General features: G+C 37.6%; 2 protein-coding genes across 2 annotated transcripts in view; one reads left to right on the top strand and one right to left on the bottom strand.

The window, feature by feature from the left end:
* The window catches only part of ar (androgen receptor), a 37,354-nt gene that overhangs the window by 10,673 nt on the left and 3,421 nt on the right, over positions 1-23,260 (bottom strand). The window contains exons 2-4 of the mRNA XM_082548988.1: positions 16,683-16,834; positions 16,395-16,511; positions 6,265-6,537 (exon numbers count right to left, since the gene is read on the bottom strand). Of these exons, the coding sequence (XP_082405114.1) occupies positions 6,265-6,537; positions 16,395-16,511; positions 16,683-16,834 (542 nt within the window). The remainder of the gene's footprint in view (positions 1-6,264; positions 6,538-16,394; positions 16,512-16,682; positions 16,835-23,260) is intronic.
* On the top strand, positions 1,735-3,574 carry LOC309715690 (uncharacterized protein). Its single transcript, XM_082549008.1, has 3 exons — positions 1,735-1,883; positions 2,029-2,345; positions 2,554-3,574. Coding segments are annotated over exons 1-3 (675 nt in total). The 5' UTR covers positions 1,735-1,881; the 3' UTR covers positions 2,910-3,574.

Raw genomic sequence — 23,260 nt, 5'->3', positions numbered from 1 at the left:
CGGAGCTAGCTAATGTGCGTGTGTGCATGCATAATTGAGCTACAATTCGTAGGAATGTTTTAGCTTATTATTTGGATAACCACCGTCATTACAATAAATTAAACTTGTAGTCATTTAAAACTCACAGGCCTACAATCAGCTGGCCTATTTAAAAAAACAAACAAACAAAAAAACAAACAAACTTGAACACAGTGCTGAGCTGCATCTCAAATTAATCTTCCAGCTCTCAGCTGACATGTACCAGAGCCCGATTGATGGATCAGTTGATCAGTATCATTGGCCTGATATAGGTCTATCATAGTGACATGGCTCTTAATCAGTAGGGTTATATGTTTCCCAATATGATATATTTTTTTAAAGAACATAATGTGGATTGTTTTTATTTGTTAGCTGTATGGGCAGCATTTTTGTGTATGTGATCCCTTTTTCTTAAATTAGATTTGCTATATACACATATTTTGCTCTCTTAGTATTTTTAGGACCTGACTAATACTGAAAACTTTAGGGTGATACTGATAAAAAGGAGTTAAAAATTTAGATACTGATACATTGGTCGATACTCTTTTTACAGATAGTATACATATTACAGAACTTAGAATGTATACAGAAATTCATGTTTTTTGCAATGATCGTTCAAAATTGGTTTACACTTGTAAATAAATACAGCAATATATCTGCAAAATTTGACCAATTCACCACTCTTTTATACTATGCTCAACAATCAAAGATTAGCTCAAGTCTAGTTGAATAATGTTTTAAAAATGTGTTTTCCTTTAGTGTTAATCACAGTGATGTTATGAAGTAATGTATGAACCTGACGTATGATAATATTTATCTCTACAGAGGAAACATCCATCGAAGATTGAGCAGTACAATATCACTGTGGCATCAACATCTCGACAGCGAAAGACCACAGCCACACCAAACAAGCGCTCAGCAAATACGCAAGCCAAGTTACCAGACCTGATGTTGAGAGCTGCAAACAAACATGTTCCACAAGCAACTGTTGACAAGCTTGTCATCAATTTCATATGTGAGGGTCTACAGCCATTTGCAGTGGTAGAACAGCCATCTTTCAAAGAATTGGTTACCACATTACAACCTCAAGCCAAAGTCATCTCCAGACCCACTGTCCGTGCCAGAATCTGTGAAGCTGCTGATCACATGAAGATGACTTTGGTTGCAGCATTGGATAAAGTCAAATTTGTTGCTACCACTACTGATTGTTGGTCAGCTCATCAGAAAAGTTACCTTGGAGTCACATGCCATTGGATAGAGGAAGAGTCCCTGGAAAGAAGATCTGCAGCACTAGCATGCAAAAGATTGAGAGGGTCTCACACATTTGACATGCTTGCTGGTGCGCTTGATGATATCCATTGCCAATACAAGATTAGAGGCAAAGTTGTAAGAACCACAACTGATAGTGGATCCAACTTTGTCAAGGCCTTCCACATGTTTGGGGCACAAAATGATGCAGATGAAGCTGAAGATGAAGCAGACCCAGAAACTCTTGACCTGACTGACCATAGGGACTACCATGAGGCAAGTGCAATTCTTGATGAAGACTCTGGTTTGGAGTATCAACTTCCGCCTCATCAGCGATGTGCATGTCACCTGCTAAACCTTGTGGCAACATCTGATGCTGCCCTAGCAGAGAGCATGAATGACACCTACAAGAGGCTCTCCCGTGCAACCTTTGCAAAATGCCAGGCCATTTGGAACAAAACTGGCTGATCTCATTTGGCTAATGAAGTGGTAGAGGACAAGTGTGAGCTACAGATCATTCGTCCCAATGCAACACGATGGAATTCAACCTACCTTGCCATTGATGAGAAGGGGGAAGATGCCACCAGGAGCATTTGTGAGGAGTTCAAGGTGAAAATGTGAGTAAAATTGGACACCTACCAATATGGTTGCAAATTTTGTGAATTTTCCTTAATGTATGGTTAAAAACGTGAGCAGACTCTTAATATTAAATCAGAAGATCCCTATTATAGTCATGGTGGGTTTTGTTGTTGTGTCTTACAGGTTGAGTCCTGCAGAAGTTGCATTCCTAAGGGAGTACTGTACCACCATGAAGCCACTGGTGAAAGCTTCAAACATCCTTCAGTCTGAGTCCACTTCCTTTATGGGATGGCTCCTGCCAGTAATCCAACAACTACTGTCCAAACTTAGCAGGCTGGAGACATCAAGCAAGACATGCGTGCCACTCATCAGAGCCCTGCAAAATGGCCTTCAAAAGCATTTTGGAGCGATGATGGAGGATCCAGAGTTGGCTGCAGCTGCAGTCCTCTTACCCAAGTTCAAGACTTCCTGGACTGACAGAGCAGATGTAATAGAGGCTGGTAAGGATTCATGTGATCCCATTTTTGTGTATTTTTACATTTGAACACATGCTTAAGTGAGTATTTCACCTAATACATTGTAAGTTATTGATGGTCTGTCCTGAATACTAAACAATCCTTTTTGAGAATTTGCCGATTTTAAATTTGTGTTCAGGAATAATCACTGAAATTTAAATAACAAAATTGTGTTATCTACTTGCAATTACAGCCTTGACATACATCAAACAACATCTTGAAACGACAGAGCATGAGAGTGAGGATCAGCAAAGAGAGTCATCTGATGAAGATGAATTCTTCTCCAGACCAATCTCCAGAAGGCTGCAAAGTGCAGTTGAGCTTGATGGTTATCTTGCTTGTGCCACAGACACCATGGAGCTGCTGCACTCCTTCTCAGCCATCAAAAACCTCTCTCTTAAACTGAACACAGCTCTGCCTGCTTCTGCTGCGTGTGAACGACTTTTTAGCTGTGCTGGTCTACTCTTCACTGCCAAACGAAGTCGGATTGCCTCTGTTAATTTAGAAAACCAGCTCTTGCTGAAACTGAACAAAAGGTTCAGAAAGTAAAGTGTGAAAGAAATGCTAAGAGTTTAAGACACTTACCTGCCTGTTGTTCAGTGTATGGGGAAAAGTTTAAATGGTTCTACGCATGTTCAGAAACATTTTTGTCATTGTTTTAACAAACAAAATTCCTTCTTTTATATCTACATTTATTTACAAAACAAGTTACCTTTCTATACCTTGTTCATCTGAAAAATGTGCTTTGAACATAAATATTTATACTGGTGAATCGAGTTGAATGCCTGCTATTGACAACAGAATAAAACATCAGTCTGTTAAAAAGTAATTAATACTCTGAGTAGTTTTTGAGAACAGTACTTTGTACTTTTACTCAAGTATTTTTTTAACACCAGTACTTTTACTTGTAATTGAGTACAATTTAACCAGTGTAACAGTACTTGTACTTGAGTACAAATTTTGAGTACTCTTTCCACCTCTGTTTATAGTACAGACCAGCAGTTCATGACATCAATGAAGAAGGAAAGAGTAGACATATGGACACATTTGACGTCAGGTAAAAGAAGATGCTTTGTATTTCGTGTGGAGCAACTCCGAACCAACTTTAGGTTGGAGGTTCTATGATCTTATGATATTTAGTCGACTAAAACTAAAAGCATTTATCTGCTTAAATAACTAAATAAAAATTTGCTCTCAAAATTAACTCTGACCTCCATAAAGTTTTCATATCAGTTTTGGCTAGCAAGACCCCTCCCTCTTGTCCAAACGGGGAGGCTTCAGAATTCAGAGAGCAGTAGGTGATGTCATGATTGCTACATCTGTCTTTTATACTAAGTCATTGATAATGACACAGGACATGCTGATTCTTTATAATCTTTTAAAATACTGGATACGCATGTGGCTGGGAATTAGAATGGGAGAGAAAAGAAGGTCAGTAGATCGATGCCCACAACCAAGGTTATTATAGTAAACTAAACTACTACTAACTCAAATTAGATGTGAAAAAACTTTTTGTTAACAACAATAAAAACTAGGCTTTTAAACTTAAATGATTTAGTGAACCTGGAATATTATTTACTGATTTTCCTAAATCTTGCTTCTGACACGTTCTCCATTCAATAGAGACAAGAAAATCCACTCTGGAAACTAACTGAAACTAAGTCTCTCTAAAACCTCAGAACAACCTTTGTCCAGGACAAATGCAGACAGTTTGAACTTAAAACAGTAATAGAAATGGTGGAGAAATGGGAGAAAGAGGAGAAAAGAAATTAGTGAACCGTTAGTGAATACCCTCCCTCTTGTCTCTCCAGCTGCTCAGAATGGAAGGCATCCAGCCCTCTCCAAGGACAGAATGGGGGAAATAAAAAACATGAATGAATGAATGGGTGAAAGAATGAATAGGCTGTGGCTAGGGACTTCCCCAGCAACAAATCTTAAAGTCTATCAAAATTCCCCCCAAACACCAAACAACAAACTTTTGTGTTGTCTTTGATTCATAATTAAGTATAACGTGTCACCAAATCTATTTTTAATCTGATGCAAAAATAAATAAAATAAAAAATAAAAACACTTGGCTGTGTGGCTGGAGTACACAACTTTAATTCAGCGATCAGAAACTAAAACATTTCTGCTTGGTCAAGTGACATCTGTTTGAAAACTCTCTGTGAGTGTAGACTATAGAACCAGAGAGTGAGGAACAAATTGTGCCTGTTTTGAACTTGAATGTTATTTGTCTGTGCCAATAATTGTGTTTGTATAGATTGCAAAATGCTCATGCTTGTTCTGAACGTCACCAGACTATTTGCGTGATTCGCTTGCCATACCTGCACCAGAACTGCCTCTCGGGTCATCTGGCACATGGCCTGATGTTCCAAAGAGCAGGTCAAAAACCTTTAGTGAGGCAGCTTTTAGATTTTATGCTTCACACCAGTGGGACAGCCTGCCCATGAGGTCTGAAATTATCAAATGCATTTTCCAATTCTTTTCATTCCAATCAATCCAGCTTTTTTATTAGAATGTCTAGTTTCTTAATTATTCTTTTAAAATCTTTTTTCACGTACTGGTTTTGAGATCTCATTATCAGTTTGTTAGTCTTCTGTATAACATTTTGAATGTCATCAGTACCTGAATGAGAAGTCATATGGTAACTACTGCAGAATGGTGCACACACAAGAGCATCTATCTAACAACCTACAGGCAAAACTACTAAATCTTCACATAGCTGCAAAATCTCAGTCATTAAACAATGTCTGCTGCACATGTTTGAATTTCCTCATTGTTGTGTTTTAATATGGGGCAAATTATTAAAACAACCTTTTTCAAACATTTTATTATGGGTAGGAGGAGAAGAATAGTTTTCTGTGACTGGAAAATAACTGATTTCTTTTTCCATTTAGGTTTTTTTTTTTGGTGGGATGAATCATCAAGCTCTACCACCACAGTCCGTCTGGGTTTTGTGTCCAGGTGTATGAGCACAGTGACACCTCTTTTCTCCTGTTACATTTTTCCTATCAGACAAAAGAAAAAAGGCCACAGGTTGCAGCTCAAAAATCTATCACTAGAGCTGTTCCGCTTCATTGTCTTACAGGTTGGATGGTTCTTACGAGACCGAATCATATTTAGAATTTGAAGAAAAAAGAATAATTTATCTTAGCGTGTTTTTTCTCTCTCATCTTAACAACTGATCAAATAATACTTGTATGTGATGAGAGGCTTGTAGTTACAAAGCCATAGTAATCTTCACCTCACTCTTCAGTTCCTCTGAGCTCTTTGGAGCATTTTGGCATTCTTTCGCTCATTGTATTGGTTTCATTCACTCTCTTTGCTCTCATCAGCAGGCAGCTGTTTTTTAGTGAAAAAGCTCTCATAAACCCACAGAACCTTACATTGCCAGCACCAAATCACATACAGACAGTGACGAGCCAGTTTCATGCTGGTTAATGACAGTGAAACAAAATCACCAGCCAATTACGCAAAGGTGCGAAGTCCAGGTTTTGTGTTTGGGCAATAACTTTTTGGATAGTTAAGTTTGCGTAAGCACAAAAGTTCAATTTACATTATGAAGCTGTTTCTGTGACATACAGTTGGATGAACACAGTGAAAGAGAGTGGCTAGACAGTTTTGTCAGGAGTTTGTAGAGGCCATAACAAAGCTGAGAGCAGATGTACATGTATTTCTTAAACACAATTACTAATGCTGCTCTGTGCCTGCCGATTGCTTAAACGAGTAACAGTTTTAACTTTTAATTTAAAAGTGGCAGCCTCTGTTCGAGACTGGGCAAAGACACAAAGACAGGCTATCCGGTGTACTAATCTCTTAAAGATCAAACTGGATCCATCTGCTAATGATAACTCAAAAGCAAAAAAAGATAATCTTATCACCTCTGCTGCAACCACTGTCCTACCTGGCAATCCTTTTGCCCATTTGACCACTTTGACAAGTTGTCTCTCTCCCAGTTCGTTGAGGCTGGAGAGCAGGGTGGCAGCGGAGTCCGGCTGGCCATAGTCATGGCCTGCATTCACAACCTCTGGCTCAATGGACTCCAGGATGTTGAGGAAGACCAGGTGGGAGTTCAGTTGCACACCAGATTTAGGAGAGACATGTGGATCCACTGGATCCTGAGCACCATGCTCTTCTTCTGGGCTTTTTTGTTGTCCAATCTTCTTCAGCTTACGTGCTATAAACAAAAAAATGATTTCATGTCTGTAAAGGTAACAGTTCTCATCAAGTTCAGGTTTGACAGATTTTTTTAAGTTATCAATCCAAATCTACATCTGGACCAATACAAGGAGAAGGTTTCTTCTTATCCTGTAGCAGCCATTCTGCCTAAATGATATATGCAGAATAAAATTGTGTTATTATTAACAGCAGCTGGCTGATGCCATAAAAAAATTTCAGTTATCATTCTGATAGCTTGATTTCAATGAAAATTAATCAAATCAATCCATTACATCCCCACACGCCATCTGGAACATATGGCTCTTTTTTATATGTAATATTATAGGAAACCAGAAAAAAAGCATTAACAGACCATACAAGTACTGCTGAAATACTGCATTCCTCTTTCCAAATAATATGTCATAAATGCCCCATACTGCAACTGTGGACCGTGAACTATTTTAAAAGAAATATTAAATTTGTCTCAATAATACTCAATACTGTGCTACTAATAGACTAGAATATTGAATCATATTTGATTTGAAAGAGGACTCACTGAACAGATGAGCCTCGTCTGATAGAAAGCCTACTGTCATCATGTGCGAGTCCTTACTGGTAATGCGGACATGAAAATATTCTTTTTCTTTTTGCCTTTGCAGAGTCCTAAAATATTTCCTTTAACTATACAGTTCAGTAAATTGTGCATTTCTACCTTACAATTGTGTTTCTTTGTGCAATGTATGTATCTTAAGAAGTCAAAGACAACAAAAGCAAAACCAACAAATACTGTATGTTAAAGTAAACATACTGGTTTCCCATCTTGAGCTTAACAAAGCTGTAATTCCTTCCTCCACAAATGCTGAAAATCCTGCAGCAGCTGCTCCATATGGCAACCTGCACTTACAAACCAAATTAGAGCAGGAGAAGCTGCCAAATACATTTAGCTCTTTAGCAGTCAGATTTAAGATCACCTATAATTTTTTTCCTAGAACAGTTATATGAACGGTTAAGCTTCGGCTCAGCCTGTCATTTGGGAATGTCAGCCCTGCTGAAGAGCAAGTGACAGGAAAATACAAATGGCAACAATGTGATGAGTGTACTGAAGAACACACACTTGTGTGCTCTGGCGATTTTTGAAGTGCAACAGGATCTTTTGTACAGGCGTAATTTTACAATGTATTTCTCTGACAATTAATCTGTTGTAGTGTCTGGGGGAAACAAAAAAGACAAGAAGATGGAGAATCAGACTATGAGGAACATATTAAATTTTTAATCTGTTTTATCAAAGCTGAGTGACAGTAAAAAAGTAACTGTTAATTGTCGTGCAATTGCCTCTTGCAGCTTCTGTGTGTAAAGAATGTCTAATTAAAACTGCAGCCTGGCTCTTCAGTTTGATAAATATTGAGCTGCCAGTTATAGACACGACTTAAGTCTCTCTCAGGAGTGGCAGAGCTGAAAGAAAATTGCAGATTATATAAGATGGATAATTTGTAAGTCTCACATTTCCACTCCTGATCCAATAACAAATATTTCAAGTAAAAATGGTTTATTAAAATTTTTTCCTTTGGATTCTCAACTGGTGACACAGGCAGGCATCTGATCTTTGCAGAGAACAATGTAAATGGTTGGGTCGAGCCAACGTGACACTCTCCATACTTGAGTTGAAGCCAATATAAAGAGACAGAGACACCCAATGGGTGGATTCAGGCTTTGTTACGCTCAAAGACTTGGTCTAGGAACAATAAATATGTCAAATCAGTGACAACCACCTGCATTAACTTGCATACGTTGCATACGCTTTGGCATCCGTGTCAATATTTCCAGCTCAAAGTGGTGGTAAATAAGCTGCTCCCTTATCCAGAACAAACCCATTTTCTCTCATATCAAATTCCACAGGCGAACTTTACCACTCTTTTTTTGCCAGGTCGATTAGTTGCTTTTGATAGTATCTGCATCACAATCACAATATTTATAGAATTCTATTTTTGGATAACTTCATCTCATGTGTAATGTCTTGCATTCTAAGTTTTGTCATTAGTTGTAAATTTTGTTTCTGAAATTATGAAAGTGTGATAGGATGGCAAAACTGAACATTAAACCAAGTCACAAAGCGTCACGTGCCAGAGAAATGCTCACATTTCTATATAAACATAAGAACTGTAAATTCAACATGCAAGTTCTTTACATTGTATACCATAATAATATATGGTAATGAAATCACCAGGACAACAATATAATATTTTGATCAGAATCATATATATTGTCCATCCATCCACACGGCATTTGAGTTCTGTTTTGGGAAAAATGCAGCTTAAACTCAGTTGAATGGAATAACATAATTCATTCAAATAATTTATTCAAAAAACAGTGAGGGAAATACGCTCAGGATAAATGTACGTATTACAATCAGGTTAAGTTATTTTTAGCTCGTAAGTGTGTAAATACCTTGAAATTTTACATTGCTGTGATGTGACGAATCTAGATTAAAAAAACATTTAATAACGAATGTAATAAAACATTTAAAAACAGTTCTTAGTCAGCTTTTTGGAGATAAATATATTTCTTAATTGTTTCTGTAAGAATAAAAACTTATTAAACCTTTACTAGTTCTTCCTATTTTATCTTTGTATTACTTTAAATACCAGCAAACTGTAAATAGATATGAAGTTAACTCTGAACCATGAAATAATCTAATTAATCTTTCATGCAATTTATTTTGTTTTTTCAGAGAGAAAAAATCACAATGGAATGTAGAATTCTCAAAGACTCACAAAAACACATGTATCAGGTTTGATATGCTTAGCTTTGAAGCGTTAAAACAATGAATCAACGCTGGGACAATGTAAAACTTTCTGTTCAGTGATCATTCTGGACTTCACACCGCAGCGTGTTTACTTGGAAACACAGATTTAGTGTCCCTGTCAAAATGTCAAGTAAGTGCATGAAATGTAAATCCTTCTGAAAAGAAGTGTTCATTATCTCCTCTTAATTACTACTGTTCTGTTTTTTGTATAGTATTTTATGCATTTGTACACACGATATCGTGTGTGATGCAGCTGATTTGAAAAAAAGAGAAAAAAAACTATTTGACTGCACAGAAAACATTAAAACTAAATAAAGAAATAGCAGAGAAAGCTCAGAGGTTAACGAAGAGAAATTATTATTCAGTTTATTTTGCCTGTTTTTGTCTCTTCGTCCTGGTAAGACATGTTGTAATGCCCTCCTTTCATGTTATTTACTAACCAGTTTTGGTTGGTAAGTCTGTTATTTCAGTTAAATCATTTTGAGAGTTTTCTGATTGGCTGTTAAGCACCAAGAGAGAAACTGTAACTGCTTACAACTGTCATTAAGTGTTTTAATTACTGTTTTAAAATGGGGTTTTTTGTGTGTTTTTCTGAAAAGACTGCACTAAACAAACAGAATAACAACATAAAAATTAGTTCTATATCTAATGAGCACTTGGATTTTTTCTTTGAAGAGAAAATGGTGAGATATTATATAGCATTTTAGTAAATTAAATCTAATTAAATAAGTAAATGAACTTTAGTTATTTATGATTTTTGTCTTGCTATTGCTGCCAGTATAAAGGGATTAGTTAAATCAGTATTTGTCAAAAGCATCTTGGCAGTCACACAAAGGTTGTTCTGAGGTTTTAGAGAGACTAAATGACTCCAGTTCTTTAACAGTACAGGTGCTATATGAATTTGAACAAATTGGTGTTTTTAATATTGGTGAAATCAAGATCTTTGTTAATTATTAGATAACACCAAAAAAGTTTGGGACGATGTATAAAATCTAAATGAATCGCTGAAAACCCATATTTTAATCACATGAGAACTTGAAAATTATCACATTTTTAAACCAACTAAGTGTACCACGTTAATGGCTGTGTTTTTACCACAGTGTAGTATTCCTTCTTCTTTCAACAACAGTCTATATTTGCCTGGAGACCAGATCCTGGACTTTGGAGAGGAACATTGTCCCATCTTTGTGCGATATAAGAGTCTAGCTGGGCAACAGTCCTGGGTATTCACTAGAGATGGCACGATACCACTTTTTTATGTCCGATACCGATACCGATATCATAAATTTGGATATCTGCCGATACCGATATGAATCCGATATAGTGTTTTTTAATCAACAAAACTGTTTTTTAAAATATCTTGCTGCATTTTGCAAGTCTGCAAGTTCATACTCAAGTTTAAAACAACAACTACACTAAAGCTATTCTGTTATACCTGTATACAAAAAAAATATTTCATAGTTCAGCAATACTGATCAATCTAATAAACTTAAACCTACACCATCCTCCCTATTCTGGTATTTTAAAGAGTACTTAGCGTAAATATTAAGCAACCTAACTAATAGGGTTCCAACTCCCAGCAACAACAAAAATAAATAAATAAAAAATAGGGAACCACCCCTCACGCTCCACCTCATGATGCTTAATCAACGTAATCAACCTTAATTTGATGCAGTGTGAAAAAAAATGCACAGAAATCAATTATTTTTCAAGAAATATTAAATAGATTCAACATCTTTCTTCAACAAAATTGCAGACTGCACAGATGGTACCTTCCCAAAGGAAAATGTACTATAGCTTACTAGGGTATATATATTAGACTTAATAGTCACTATATACAGTAATTGACTTCTATTCATTTTACATCAAATTAAAACTTTGGGTGTCAGATAATTATTTATTAAAAGCTAGACATTTTAAATGAGAATAAGAAAGAAAAGTATGTCTTTGTGCCCCCTTTTCCCAGTTAATGCCCTATCGGCCCCCCTGGCTAAACTTTGCTAGATCCGCCCCTGCACAGTTACCAGCCGTCAGCTACGTAGAAAAAGATCCTGGTATAGAAAGTAATATTAAATAAATTCTAACAACAGCTTATCAAGCTTAAACGTGCTGCTGTTGTTCAGCCGCTGGTTTGCTCTTTCTGGCGCAAAGTGGACCAAAAACAAACAAGAGAGACTCACGACAGAAAAGCCGATCAGCTGATCATTAGCAGTTTCACGATTGAAGTAGCAGCCGGAGAGCGAGAGGCAGTCGCTCGTTAAGCTTAACGTGGGAATGCTTTACAAACATTCAGAGATGGACTTACACACTTGCTTTACTTCTCTCGGGGATAACTTTGTCGGAGATGAAATGCCAGGTTGCTAGCGAAGCTCCAAATGCTATCCAGACCACCGACAGGTCCCGCATGCCACAGCTGCTCTATCACGTGATGGATACTGCTCCGACGTTCTGAGGCGAGTTACGGCGTGTTGCAAGTTTTGTGAGGTGCTTTCGTGATATTTAATGGATCGGATTACATTTTTTATTTTTCTCCGATATCCGATCCAGTAATTTAGGTCAGTATCGGACCGATACCGATACGTAATATCGGATCGGTCCATCTCTAGTATTCACTGTCACATTTTTGTTTCATGACGCTATTTTAATAGCTGCAGCAAGTGATTTAGTATTATCTTGCTGAAATATGCCAAGCCACGCCTGAAAAAGTTGTCTGGATAGGAGTATATGTTGCTCTAAAACCTGTATATACTTTTCAGCATTGGTGCCTGTCCAGATGTGTAAGAAGTCCAAAGGCACTCAAACATGCCCATACTGACAGAGATGCAGCGAGTCCCTCTCCTCTTTAGCTCAGAGGTTTACATGTTTTCCAAAAAGTTTTTTGGGGTTTTTTGAGATAATGTCCGTGACAAAATCTTACCTGATCTGTGAAGATCTTGTCAGAGGAGACCAGTGAGAGGCTGAGTGACTGCTTCAAAACCACAGACTGGGATGTAATATGTAGTCCACAGGCAGTGTTGGGGAGTAACGGAATACATGCACCTCCGTTACGTATTTAAAATACAAAATATGAGTAACTGTATTCCGTTACAGTTACCGTTTAAAAAGGGGGTATTCAGAATACAGTTACTTTGTTGAAATAAAAGGATTACACGGCGGTATTTTCCTCTTTCCTTTGTTAGGCTATGCCCTCGCTATTTTTGGCAATTCCACGCCGGTGGAAACTCAAACAAAACACGAATTAAGAGGCTCAAATGCCTGTGTCTCAATCTTGCGTCTCATAATGACGTGAAGAAATATAAAAAAAATTTATTTAATATGAAAGCAATAAGAGAGTGTTACAGGCATCGCCCTAAAGAATGTAGCCTCATGGGCAATGTAGTGCTGCAGGGAGAATCGACTGCCATACCCGTTATGTGTCTGTGAGCGAGGGAGGGAGAAAAAGGAGAGTACGAGCTGTCACCGAGCAGAAAGAGTGCTCTCTCCCTTCCTTTTAACTCTTTATATCGGACTTCAGATACAACATCACTAAATGTCACCTCCAGAAGTTCTCTTATGATAAAGTCATCAGTGGTTGTGTATCTGAGGAGAATGATCTGGAGAACAGGAAGGTCATCACTGACTTTGTCATCTAGTGTGAACTCAAACACCAGTTATATGAAGCAGATGGTGGTTGACTTCCAGAGAAAACTCCCATCACATTGTTGAACATCAGGGTCAGGAACAAACTGCTGGGAGTTCACCTTGTAACACTAAACTGGACTGGTCACGTAACACTTAAACTTTTGCAACAGGGGCCAAAGTCAGCTTCATCTGTTGGGCAGGCTGAGTTCTTTTGGGGGTTGGACATTACTGAGGACATTACTCAGATCACGGCACCTAATATTGATTTTCAACATTGTCCCTTGCAAGCAGATCTTTCTCCAGATTGTGGGACTCTTTCAATGATGATATTATAGTATAAGTATAATCAGTGCTTGATGTTCAAAGGCGTCAATTTTATGTTGAGGAACATTTTACTGAAATTGTTCCACAATTTGTAGATGCATTTTTTTTTGCAGATTGGTGAATCTCTGCCCATCTTTACTCCAAAGAAACTCTGTAAGATATTATTTTTATAAATGCTTATGTTACTAACATGTTCTCTATTAACCCAATTAGTTGCAACATGGGGTTACAGCTTTTTATTGCCCCCATCCAAAGTTTATTGAGATGTACTGCTGAGATTAAATTGAGTTATTATTTTTCATGAAAAAGTAAAATATCTGTTTAAATATCTTTTTAAAATAAAATATGGATTTATGAGATTTGCAAATAATTGCATTCTGCTTTGATTTACATCCTACATCTTTGGAATTTATCTTATTTATATCAATCAGAGAAAGCATGCAAACAGGGACACAAACCAGCACCTCACAGGTTACTACTTGACTGCTCTAACCTCAAGTCTTTGTCTAATCCAAGTTGCCCAGATAGCAGATATACGTAACCTTGAATTCAACCATTTTGGATGACAGTTCTTAAGGGATCTGAGCCTCTGCCTGGCTTGGGAAGACTTTGGAATCTGACAGGAGGAATTAGGGTAAATTGCTGGGGAAAAGGTCGTTCTACCTTGAGGCAAACGGAGAGATGTGAAATACTAATGTTATAGTTTGAACTCTGGAAGTGTTGTGCTAGAATTACAATAACGAGAACTGCTTGCTTTTGGACAAAGCCCAATTCTAGGTGTTCAAAACAAAGGAATACGACCCAATGGATGGTACAGCTGCAAAGCAAAACTCTGACGTGAAATCTGTATTCTACTGCCTGATTGAATTCTTGGTCATTTGAGCTGCTTGCCTATTCTTCTTGTTCCCTTCTCAATGTCAATTCTATCTTCATTACTCTGACCATTCATTTTCTTGCTCACCATTTGCAAGCTAATCAGTCTTCAGATGTCCATCCTTCAAATCTCTGTGTTCTTCTGTCACTCTGCCTTTCAGACTCTTTGTTGCAACCTGGCTCCAACTCATCTCCACCCCATCTAAGTCACTATATTAGTTCTTCATCTCCACCATCAGCAGCATCTAGACTCCAAGACTGTTTTGCCCTACCATTGTAGGTTCTACGATCTGCCATGCTCTACCTTCTTTGGAGTTTACCAGCAATATAGTTTATTTCTGAGAATGTGTACTTCAATGAATTATGTTCACTTGTTTCAACAATCTGTTATTGTTCAACAAAAAACAAAAAACGAAGAAGTAGATTTAACTCTCGTTTGTTGACTGTGAAGCACTAGCCAATGTGAATTTTAACATCCATCTCTTATATTCAGGTCTTCAGGTACTTTGAAGCCTTTATTTGACTTGGAAAGACTAGCATCAGTAATCAAAACAAATTGATAAGAAAGCGATTGACTTACCTCGAGGCAGACAGGGAACTATGAAACACCATGGTAAATGGTAAATTGACTGGTTCTTATATAGCGCTTTTCTACTCTCACTAAGCACTCAAAGCGCTATTATATTTACTGAAGCATTGCGCTAGCCCTGCCCTATAATTCAGATAACTTCCATTACTTGTTTTGGGATAAAACCTGCACATAATCCTGGATAGTACAACTGAATAACTTTTACCACTGTAATAAACTGACTTCATGACTGTGATTTTTTTTTAACTAAAGTAATATTACAAAATCAAGCAGTGGAACTTTGACAGAATGGCCCCAATTCACTGAGCTGCCTTATTTTTTCAACAAATGCTGGAGAAAAACAGTGGCTTATGTGCATCATTATTTTATAAAGGTTTAACTCTGACTTGCAGATTGTGATACACATCTCTTATACTCTTGTCAAAAGAAGTCAGGGGTTGGGTTCTGAAACTGCAAAGTTTTTAAAGAATGTTAGGCAGTGTAATGTTCTCCATGAAATGTATTTCCACTGGGACAGCAGATGTGCAGTGAGCTTTCCTGTGACTGCTCAAAATAAAACTCCCATCATGCTTTGGTGAAAGTAACTGTTTGTTATCTGTTTGCAGATGTAATTAACATTCCAGAAATAATATGGAATTTAAATTATAAGAATAACTCATAAGAATTATGATTAAAATAAATGCTAGACAGACAGACCTTCTAAACTACAAGAAGTGAAACAAATAGATCAAATCTAGTAGTAGGGTTATTATTTAAGGCATATAGATGCCAGTGGATTTGACATTTGGTAATACATTAATCATCATATTCTCTAAGCATTTTAGGACTTTAAAGTATTTCCAGTAAAACACCCTCTGGGATAATAGGACAAAACATATAATTTCGCTGCTTCCACTTCCACAAAATTATTGCCATATATTTCCCTGTTAGATGCCAAGAATGAATTACATGTCTGTGATGAGAAGATAAGTGAAAGGAACTTTTTAGCCACAACCAGAAAAGGTGTCCCTTTTTACTAACAATCACAGCATTAGATCACATTTTCCCTCCATGCGTTTGTCAGTGACTGGTGGCAAAATTACCAGCATGTCTGCTGCTTTAATTCACATGTCTCATGTCAGCTTTGTGCTTCTAGTACAATTTTCACCGTTAACAGAATGAGAAAATGGAAGAGAGTGAAAATTGAACACAAGCCTAAAATTAGTGCACTACATGTCAATCTTTACAGCCTAATATGACGAGCAGGTCTTGGTGACAGTAAGGAGAAGTGAATGGAAGAGGTCTAAATTGCATGGCAGCTCAGTCAGGGGCTTGATTATCAGTAACATCCCCTATTGTGATGATGCTGCAATTGAAGAGAGCCAGATAAGATGTGCAGTGCAGAAAGAATAAAATACTTGGTCTGAGGAAACCATTAATAGTGTCACTTTCAGGGCTTCACTTTTTTTGTAGTGCTTTGTTCATCTTTTTTTCCTCTCTCTCTCTCTCTCTCTCTTTTTTTTTTATATATATATACACACACACACACACACACACACACACACACACACACACACACACACACACACACACACATATATATGTATATATATATATTATATACCATTATAAACCATAGCATCAAGTCAACAAGTATTAGCTGCTTCTTTGCAAAAATCCATCCCACCTCCAAGAGTCATCCCAGCTTCAAAGCACTTCTTCAGGCGACAGGAGGGGCAGTTCTTTCTTCTTAGCTTATCAATAGTGCAGTCATTCTTGCTGGCACACAGGTATTTCTGCTTGCCTACAGGAGAAACCGTGAAACAATGTAAAAAAAATGTAAATCACTTAAACTGAAGACAACCATGAGCAAACACAAAACTCTTTAGGAACTATTAATGTGTAGAATAAAGAGCCAGAATCTCAAGTGGACTGGCATAAAACTCACAGCCCAGTTGGATGCTTTAAGATTTACCTTCGGCAGCCCTTTTGAAGAAAACCTTGCAGCTGCCACAGGTGAGTGCGCCGTAATGGCAGCCAGATGCCTCGTCCGAGCAGATAAGGCATGTCCTCTGTGGGGGAAAGAAGAACTCCATGGGAAACATGTGTTCTCTACTGGACTCAAACCTGCAGTCAAACACAAACCCCCCCCCCCAAAACAAGCCATTTATAAAATCATAAACCATTTTTATCCCACACGAAATTAAACTCATACTATACCACAAGTAAGCTACTTAATTCACTCATACCCAAGACCCATGGTAAACTCTAGTAGTTAGGTAGTTAGGTAGTTATAAAAAAGAGGACAGGCCGATGATGAAAGTGTGGGAAAGACTGAAGCACCGTGGCTATGGTACGGAGGGGGGCTGGGGTGAGTTGAGTGAGCTGCAACCTTGGACACAGAGAGATTGGAGACAACTCAGACACAATGCTGCCTCGGTGACGTGCTACTCAGATATCAAGGTTCGGTGTAAAAGAGACAAGCATGAAGTGAAGAGCCTCACTGTGTCCTGACTGATTTTAAGAATAAATAAAATATTCTATCAGAATGGGAAAACTCGAGCATGACACGTATGCATCTGGGCTTTGACAACTTTATAATAATAAGCAGCAAATCTAATTTGAATTCATTTTTATATGAGCTCTGTTACAGTAGACTTAAGTGTTTTAAGGAAGGGCCCTTTTGTTCAAAGCTTCACATTTATTTAATGCTTAACACTAACACACAAAGTCTAATTAGATTTCTTCGACACGTAGGTCCGGCTTGGTTGTGATTAAAAGATGACAGTTTGAGCAACGAGAGTTGAGATTATACAGAGCAACCTAGTATTCTTTTGTAGCCCAGGATCTGCTGATGATAAATGTGAAAAATATGCATGTCAATATGCCAATGCTCGGCGCACAGAACAAAAGAGGCCGCTAATAATCCCAACTGACAGATGAGAGCTTGAACTGATCAGATTTGCACATAATGTGTTAACAGAGAAGGTGACAATTTTCTCTTAACCCAGCCAGCCAAAATGTGGTATCCTATTATGCATAATTGTGTATATCCTAAGGCATGCGGTACTTTCCTTTTTTGAAAATAACTTACTGATCCAGCTTTTTGCTGTATTTAAAGACACTGTAATAGGCAAATTATCTGGGCTAACCACATTTAACTCTTTTATTGAAAACAGGAAGCTAGCAAGATTGGTTCACTGGTAGAACAAGTGCAACATGTTTCTTTTTTTTTTTTTTTTTTTTTAAACAGGGAGACTGGCTTTATTTTTTCTTGAATAAAGCCTGATGGGGAACACGCTTTTTATCTACTATAAAGTTACTCTAGTTACTTACTCTGTGGATTTGTGTGAATCCTTGAAAATGTGCTGACCTGCGTGGTGCTCACTTGTTTTAACTTATGTGTTTACATACAGTTTTAGGACGCCAGGTACTTTAGGGCACAGTTAATGACAAAAGATTCATGTTTGAAAAATTCCTAAGCTATCGTGCCAATCACCTGGATCGTGCTAACATCCAGGCCAGATGATGTAGTCCAAAGAGAAATTGTTATAAACACTTATTAGACATTTCCACCTAATCAGGCAGTCCCATTAAAATAATTACTTTAGACAGAGCAAAATTCAGTAAAAGGATGAAAAATAGATACATGCAAATATGCCTGATATAAACTTTTACATTATTGTTGTTGTCAGTCGTATGCTCACTCACACACCACAGCGGAGTGTGGCATTTATGTGTGTCTGACTGCATGCTATATGGTTTTATTTGACCTTTATTGCAATTTTAAAATACAAAAAAACAAACATCAGAGTTTAACAATATACACACTTAGCCTTCAGCATTTGACGTTTTAAACACTCTGATGTCATCTTCTGAATAATTACATTTGAATATAATTGGTATAGTTGTCACAGCGGGGTGCGCCGATGTGTGCGGAAACAGGACCCAAAAGCAGATGATGACGAGGAATAGTAATGATTAACAGAAAAGTGAACCTTTATTGCGATGACGGCAGGAAATGAACCAAGAGACCAAAGCAAACAGGCAAAACACTAAGAAACAAAACACTGAACTGACAAAACACTAAAGGTACTAAGACCAAAAACTATAACTATGACCGAGGTGGAAAAATAAACAGGCTATGACTATGGTGAGAATAAACAGACGAACTGACAATGGCATGAAGAAAACAAAAGGCTTAAATACAGACATGAGGTGATCAGGGGAAGTGGCGACACATGGGGGAAAACAGCTGACAGACATAAACCTAATGACAGGACCAGGAGAGGAAAGCTAAATACAATGAACAAAGAACACATGACATTGTCAGAATAAAACAGGAAATGACAACACAACTTAACAGACCTAATACGTGATGAAATAAATAGAAAACCCCAAAACATAGAAAACCCAGGAACAATAACTGCCTAAACTAAAGGCAAATAGGAAATAACACAAACTAATAACATATCAAAAAATACAAAGAAAACTCAGAGTGCTGGGTCGGAGACCCAGCCTGTGACAATAGTGACCATTTAAATATTTCCAAAATGAACAGATATTATTCAGGTTTACTCTTTACCTTGAAGCATATACCTCAAGGTAGTATTTTGCTACAACGTAAAAGTACAAATAGATAACTTTCACAGGTTAAATGAGACTTTTTCTGTTGCAATAATTAGCAAAAATTGTCCTGCAACAGCCACCTCCATGCTTGATCAGACACAATCGAGTAAAATGTTTAAGATGGTTCCTATTTGGTCATAGTCAGTTCAGCTTGTTTTTGTAGTGTTCCGGGATGGAACTAAATAAATTGGTAAACATCTGTTTTCATTCATTTATGTGGTCATGACTCATCCTTCACATACAAGAGGCGCTAGTCGAGCATGAAGTATTATGGCCTGATTTGACAGAGATCGCATTTACTTTAAGTACTGTATAATAATAATAATCACCGAGTAGGTTTCTTTACTGAGTTACTGTACTATGCAAGCCTCTCGCTGCCATTTGTGCTGCCACTCTGCATACTTGGTTGACTCCACACGCAGACGAAACAGAAACATTCTGTGTCCATTTCCTGCTCTTTGTTACCAGTCTTGTAAAATTCTTCAAAGCTTGGCTGGTTGCTATTTTTCTGCACTACCAATTAATGTCAAAGGGTAACCAACCAATCACAAGTTATTTTTGTAGAAAATTGCTGCTCAAAACTACTCCTATTAAGATTTTAACCAGAATCCTTCACATATCTACCAGACTGCCGCCGTGTCGCACTTCCGATCCCATATATGTCCCCGGGGGTTTGTTTCCAAAAACTTAACTGCTGCGAATCATTGAGGTCTGCAGCATTCACAGCGCTGAAAATGCAGTTTTAATGCTGTGAAAGTTTCAATAAATAATCTCTTTGTCTAAAACTGGAACTCTGGAAGGTTTAACAACAAAGTGCAGTAAACAAGAAATATCACATGGTAATACTAAACTGTATTTAACAGCTATTAAATTACAAATTGAAAAATTAAAGCATTTTGTTAAAATTATTTTTTTTCCCATAGTAGGTAAAATGTCTTGACTTTCCATCAGGCGTAGTCCCAGAATTTAATCAAAACTACAACTTTACATAATTGCCTGGCTAAATAACTCCATCCAGCTGTGCAGCTCACTGCCACGAGGTCCAAATGGGTAAAAGCATGCCTGAGTTTTCTCAGCTCTGCTTTGCAGTAAAACCACACAGATGTTCCTCATGCTCACAGCAGGTGTAACTGCAACATATACACATAACTATTGCAATGCATTTTTTCCAAACTAAATGATAGCAAGGCACAAAATCTTTCTGTTAAAACCAAATCTAAGAAGCAGCAACAAAAGGTAAAAAAGCAGGCTCTCGCTCATGGCATAAGAGAGATTTTAGCAATGTGGTGACAGGAAAAAGAGTTCAGCAGAGATCAGCTTTTTGCAAATGAACAGCAGATCATTGCTTTGGTTGCTAAACAAAGGCTGAATGTGTTTACAACTGGCTATGTTATTTATTTATTTCAACTTTTCTTTCCTACTTTTGTATTTTTTTAATATCCAAAAGTGTTCCATTCATTGCTCCTCAAACATCTCCCAGTTTTTGTAGTGGTGCAATTGTACAAAACATCCTGCACCTTAAGTCTTGAATCGTCTTTATGTTGTGTATAGATAGATAAAAAAGACAAGACAAGCTTGACTTGGAAAACTGTATAAGCAGGGTTTTGAAAGGGCTTCAGACATTAAGCAATGTCTCGCTCACTCAGTGTCCTCATGGTCTAAACTATAAACCACATAACCTCTCTGAACTGAGTGTGAGGACCTACTGATCTGTCACAGATCAGCTGCTTTCGCTTTCTAATTTTCTGTTTTGTGTTACTCTAACTTGCTATCTACATTGTGATCAGATTCGTGCTTTGCATCTTGCCACCATGCAGGAATGCCTACTTTGGAATCTTCCCCATAAAACGCCAGTCAATACCCTCAGAGGTCAGTGGCATCAAGTGTAAGAAAGTTTGCACCTTAGAGCTCTCTCTTTACATCTAGACAAGCTCCATTCGTTTGAAAGTGCCATTGAATACATATAAAAATAGGATTAGGAAACATAAATCGGTTTGTGGACGTCCATTTCTAAAGCCTCATGCTGAACATTTTTACTGCTGCCATCTTGTTTTTTTCTTACACCAAACATAAGTGCCAAATCTCACTGTGGCCCTGAGAACACTGCACTCATCTGTTAGTGATTTGTCATGTTAAGATAAGATAAACCTTTATTAGTCACGTGGGAAATTTGTTTGGTCACAGCAGACAGCGGACAGTACAAAGTTAAGACCATCAAAAATTAAGAAAAAACAATAGAATAGAATAAGAAAAAATAGAATAACATACTGTACAAAATAGAATAAAATACTATGTTGCATAAGAAAAATTGCACTTGCCAATATTGTACATAAGGGAGACTAGGTGAAGGTTACCATGGTGTACTGGATGTGTGTGTGTATGTGTGTGTGCACGCGTGTGTGTGCGCATATGTGTGTGTGAGTGCGCGCATGTGTGGTAGTCACAACCTAAAGTAGAAACTGACAATTAAGACCACGGTGATATAAAGACAATACTGACTATGGTGATAAATCAAAAGAGAAGGTATAGCAATTCTTTTCGTAGACCTCTACACAATCCTCAGGCATCTCCACCAGCTGATCTGCAATTTCCAGATCTGACATTCATGTCCTAACAGCCATGTGCTTTCTTTTTGTTGTTTTGATTCACTCTGCTGCTTGAATTTACACAATTTCAGGCCTGTCAATCAAACAATGTGCATTGCTTTAAACATCCTGAGTCTGCCATGCCTGCAAACAGCTGACCTCAACAAGGCCAGTGGCCAAGAATGCCTTTCAGTGCTAGAATTCAACAATATTTCCTTTCTGAAATCATAAAGGAGCTAACATCCCTGTACAGAATAAGGCCGGTTTACCAGCAGTGAAATACAATGAAATGTATTTCAGTGAAATGCTGGCTATCAAAGCTGAGGAAACCCTGTAGAAAATGTTTCAGTCTAAATCATTTATGTAAAAAGTCATCAAAAAGCAAATGATGGCACTGCTTTCATGAACCAAACCCTTGCTACATTTTTAAATGGTAAGTAATAATCTGTAACCAATTACATTCAGAGAATAACCTTCCCACCACTCCACGCTGCCTCCGCTACAGGTAAACATTCAGTCAAGGCAAATTACCATAAAACTAAAATAATACATATCTTCTGCCAGAAGGTAAACATGCAAGGGCTGGGAGTCTTTTCAGTTTAAACCTTGAGCAATCAAGCTGTTTTAGTGCCTAGAAAGAGCGAGTGAGGTCATCTATGACCCCATTTTATTCCATTTTATATAGGAATTCCTTTTTTAATGCATTTATCAAAAATACAACACAATCATTTCCCCACAAGGAACACTCCCATCTACGACACATGTTCTAGTATCGTAAATTATTGTTTTAAACCTGAGCTAACCCATCAACATCAACTGAGCTGTTTTCACTGAGCATTAAATATCTGCCCCAAGGCTTCTTCGGCAGTCAGTCTTGCTACTCTAGGTTTGTTAGCCATGTTTCACAATAATACAACACGATGTAATCATTAGAAGTGAAAAAGTGGAACAAAATTAAAACCCAGTAATGTCTAAGTGAAAAAAATCCATAAAACTTTCCATTACCCTTCTCTACACACAGGGATCAGTTCCTGGGTGAAAGTATGAAAAGTTAAAGAAGTAGACTGACAAGTTAATTCTGGAAAAATTTTTTATAGATTAAAAAATATATAGGTAGATATAACATGGTTTCAAAAATGACCTTCTTGGGTTGACTGCTCAGTAGATTAGGCAGACCACACTGCTACACCTCCTCTCAGCAGCTTTGTACAGAAATTCACTTTACACCACGCAGACAGCTATGCGGTACTGAACACTAACAGCCAAAGGAAACAGTGTCCCTTTTCTGACTGCACTAACAATCATTCACCCAGGTGAATTTGAGAAAGCTCTGCACAAC

This window comes from Aulonocara stuartgranti (genome assembly GCF_965226115.1).
Source record: "Aulonocara stuartgranti genome assembly, chromosome: 10".
Taxonomy (NCBI): domain Eukaryota; kingdom Metazoa; phylum Chordata; class Actinopteri; order Cichliformes; family Cichlidae; genus Aulonocara; species Aulonocara stuartgranti.
This window is presented reverse-complemented; position numbering and strand designations above follow the sequence as displayed.

Excerpts from the sequence above, each read along its gene's own strand:
- LOC309715690 (XM_082549008.1), top strand. Across the intron at positions 2,346-2,553 it reads AGCAGATGTAATAGAGGCTG|CCTTGACATACATCAAACAA; the intron begins GTAAGGATTCAT and ends TTGCAATTACAG.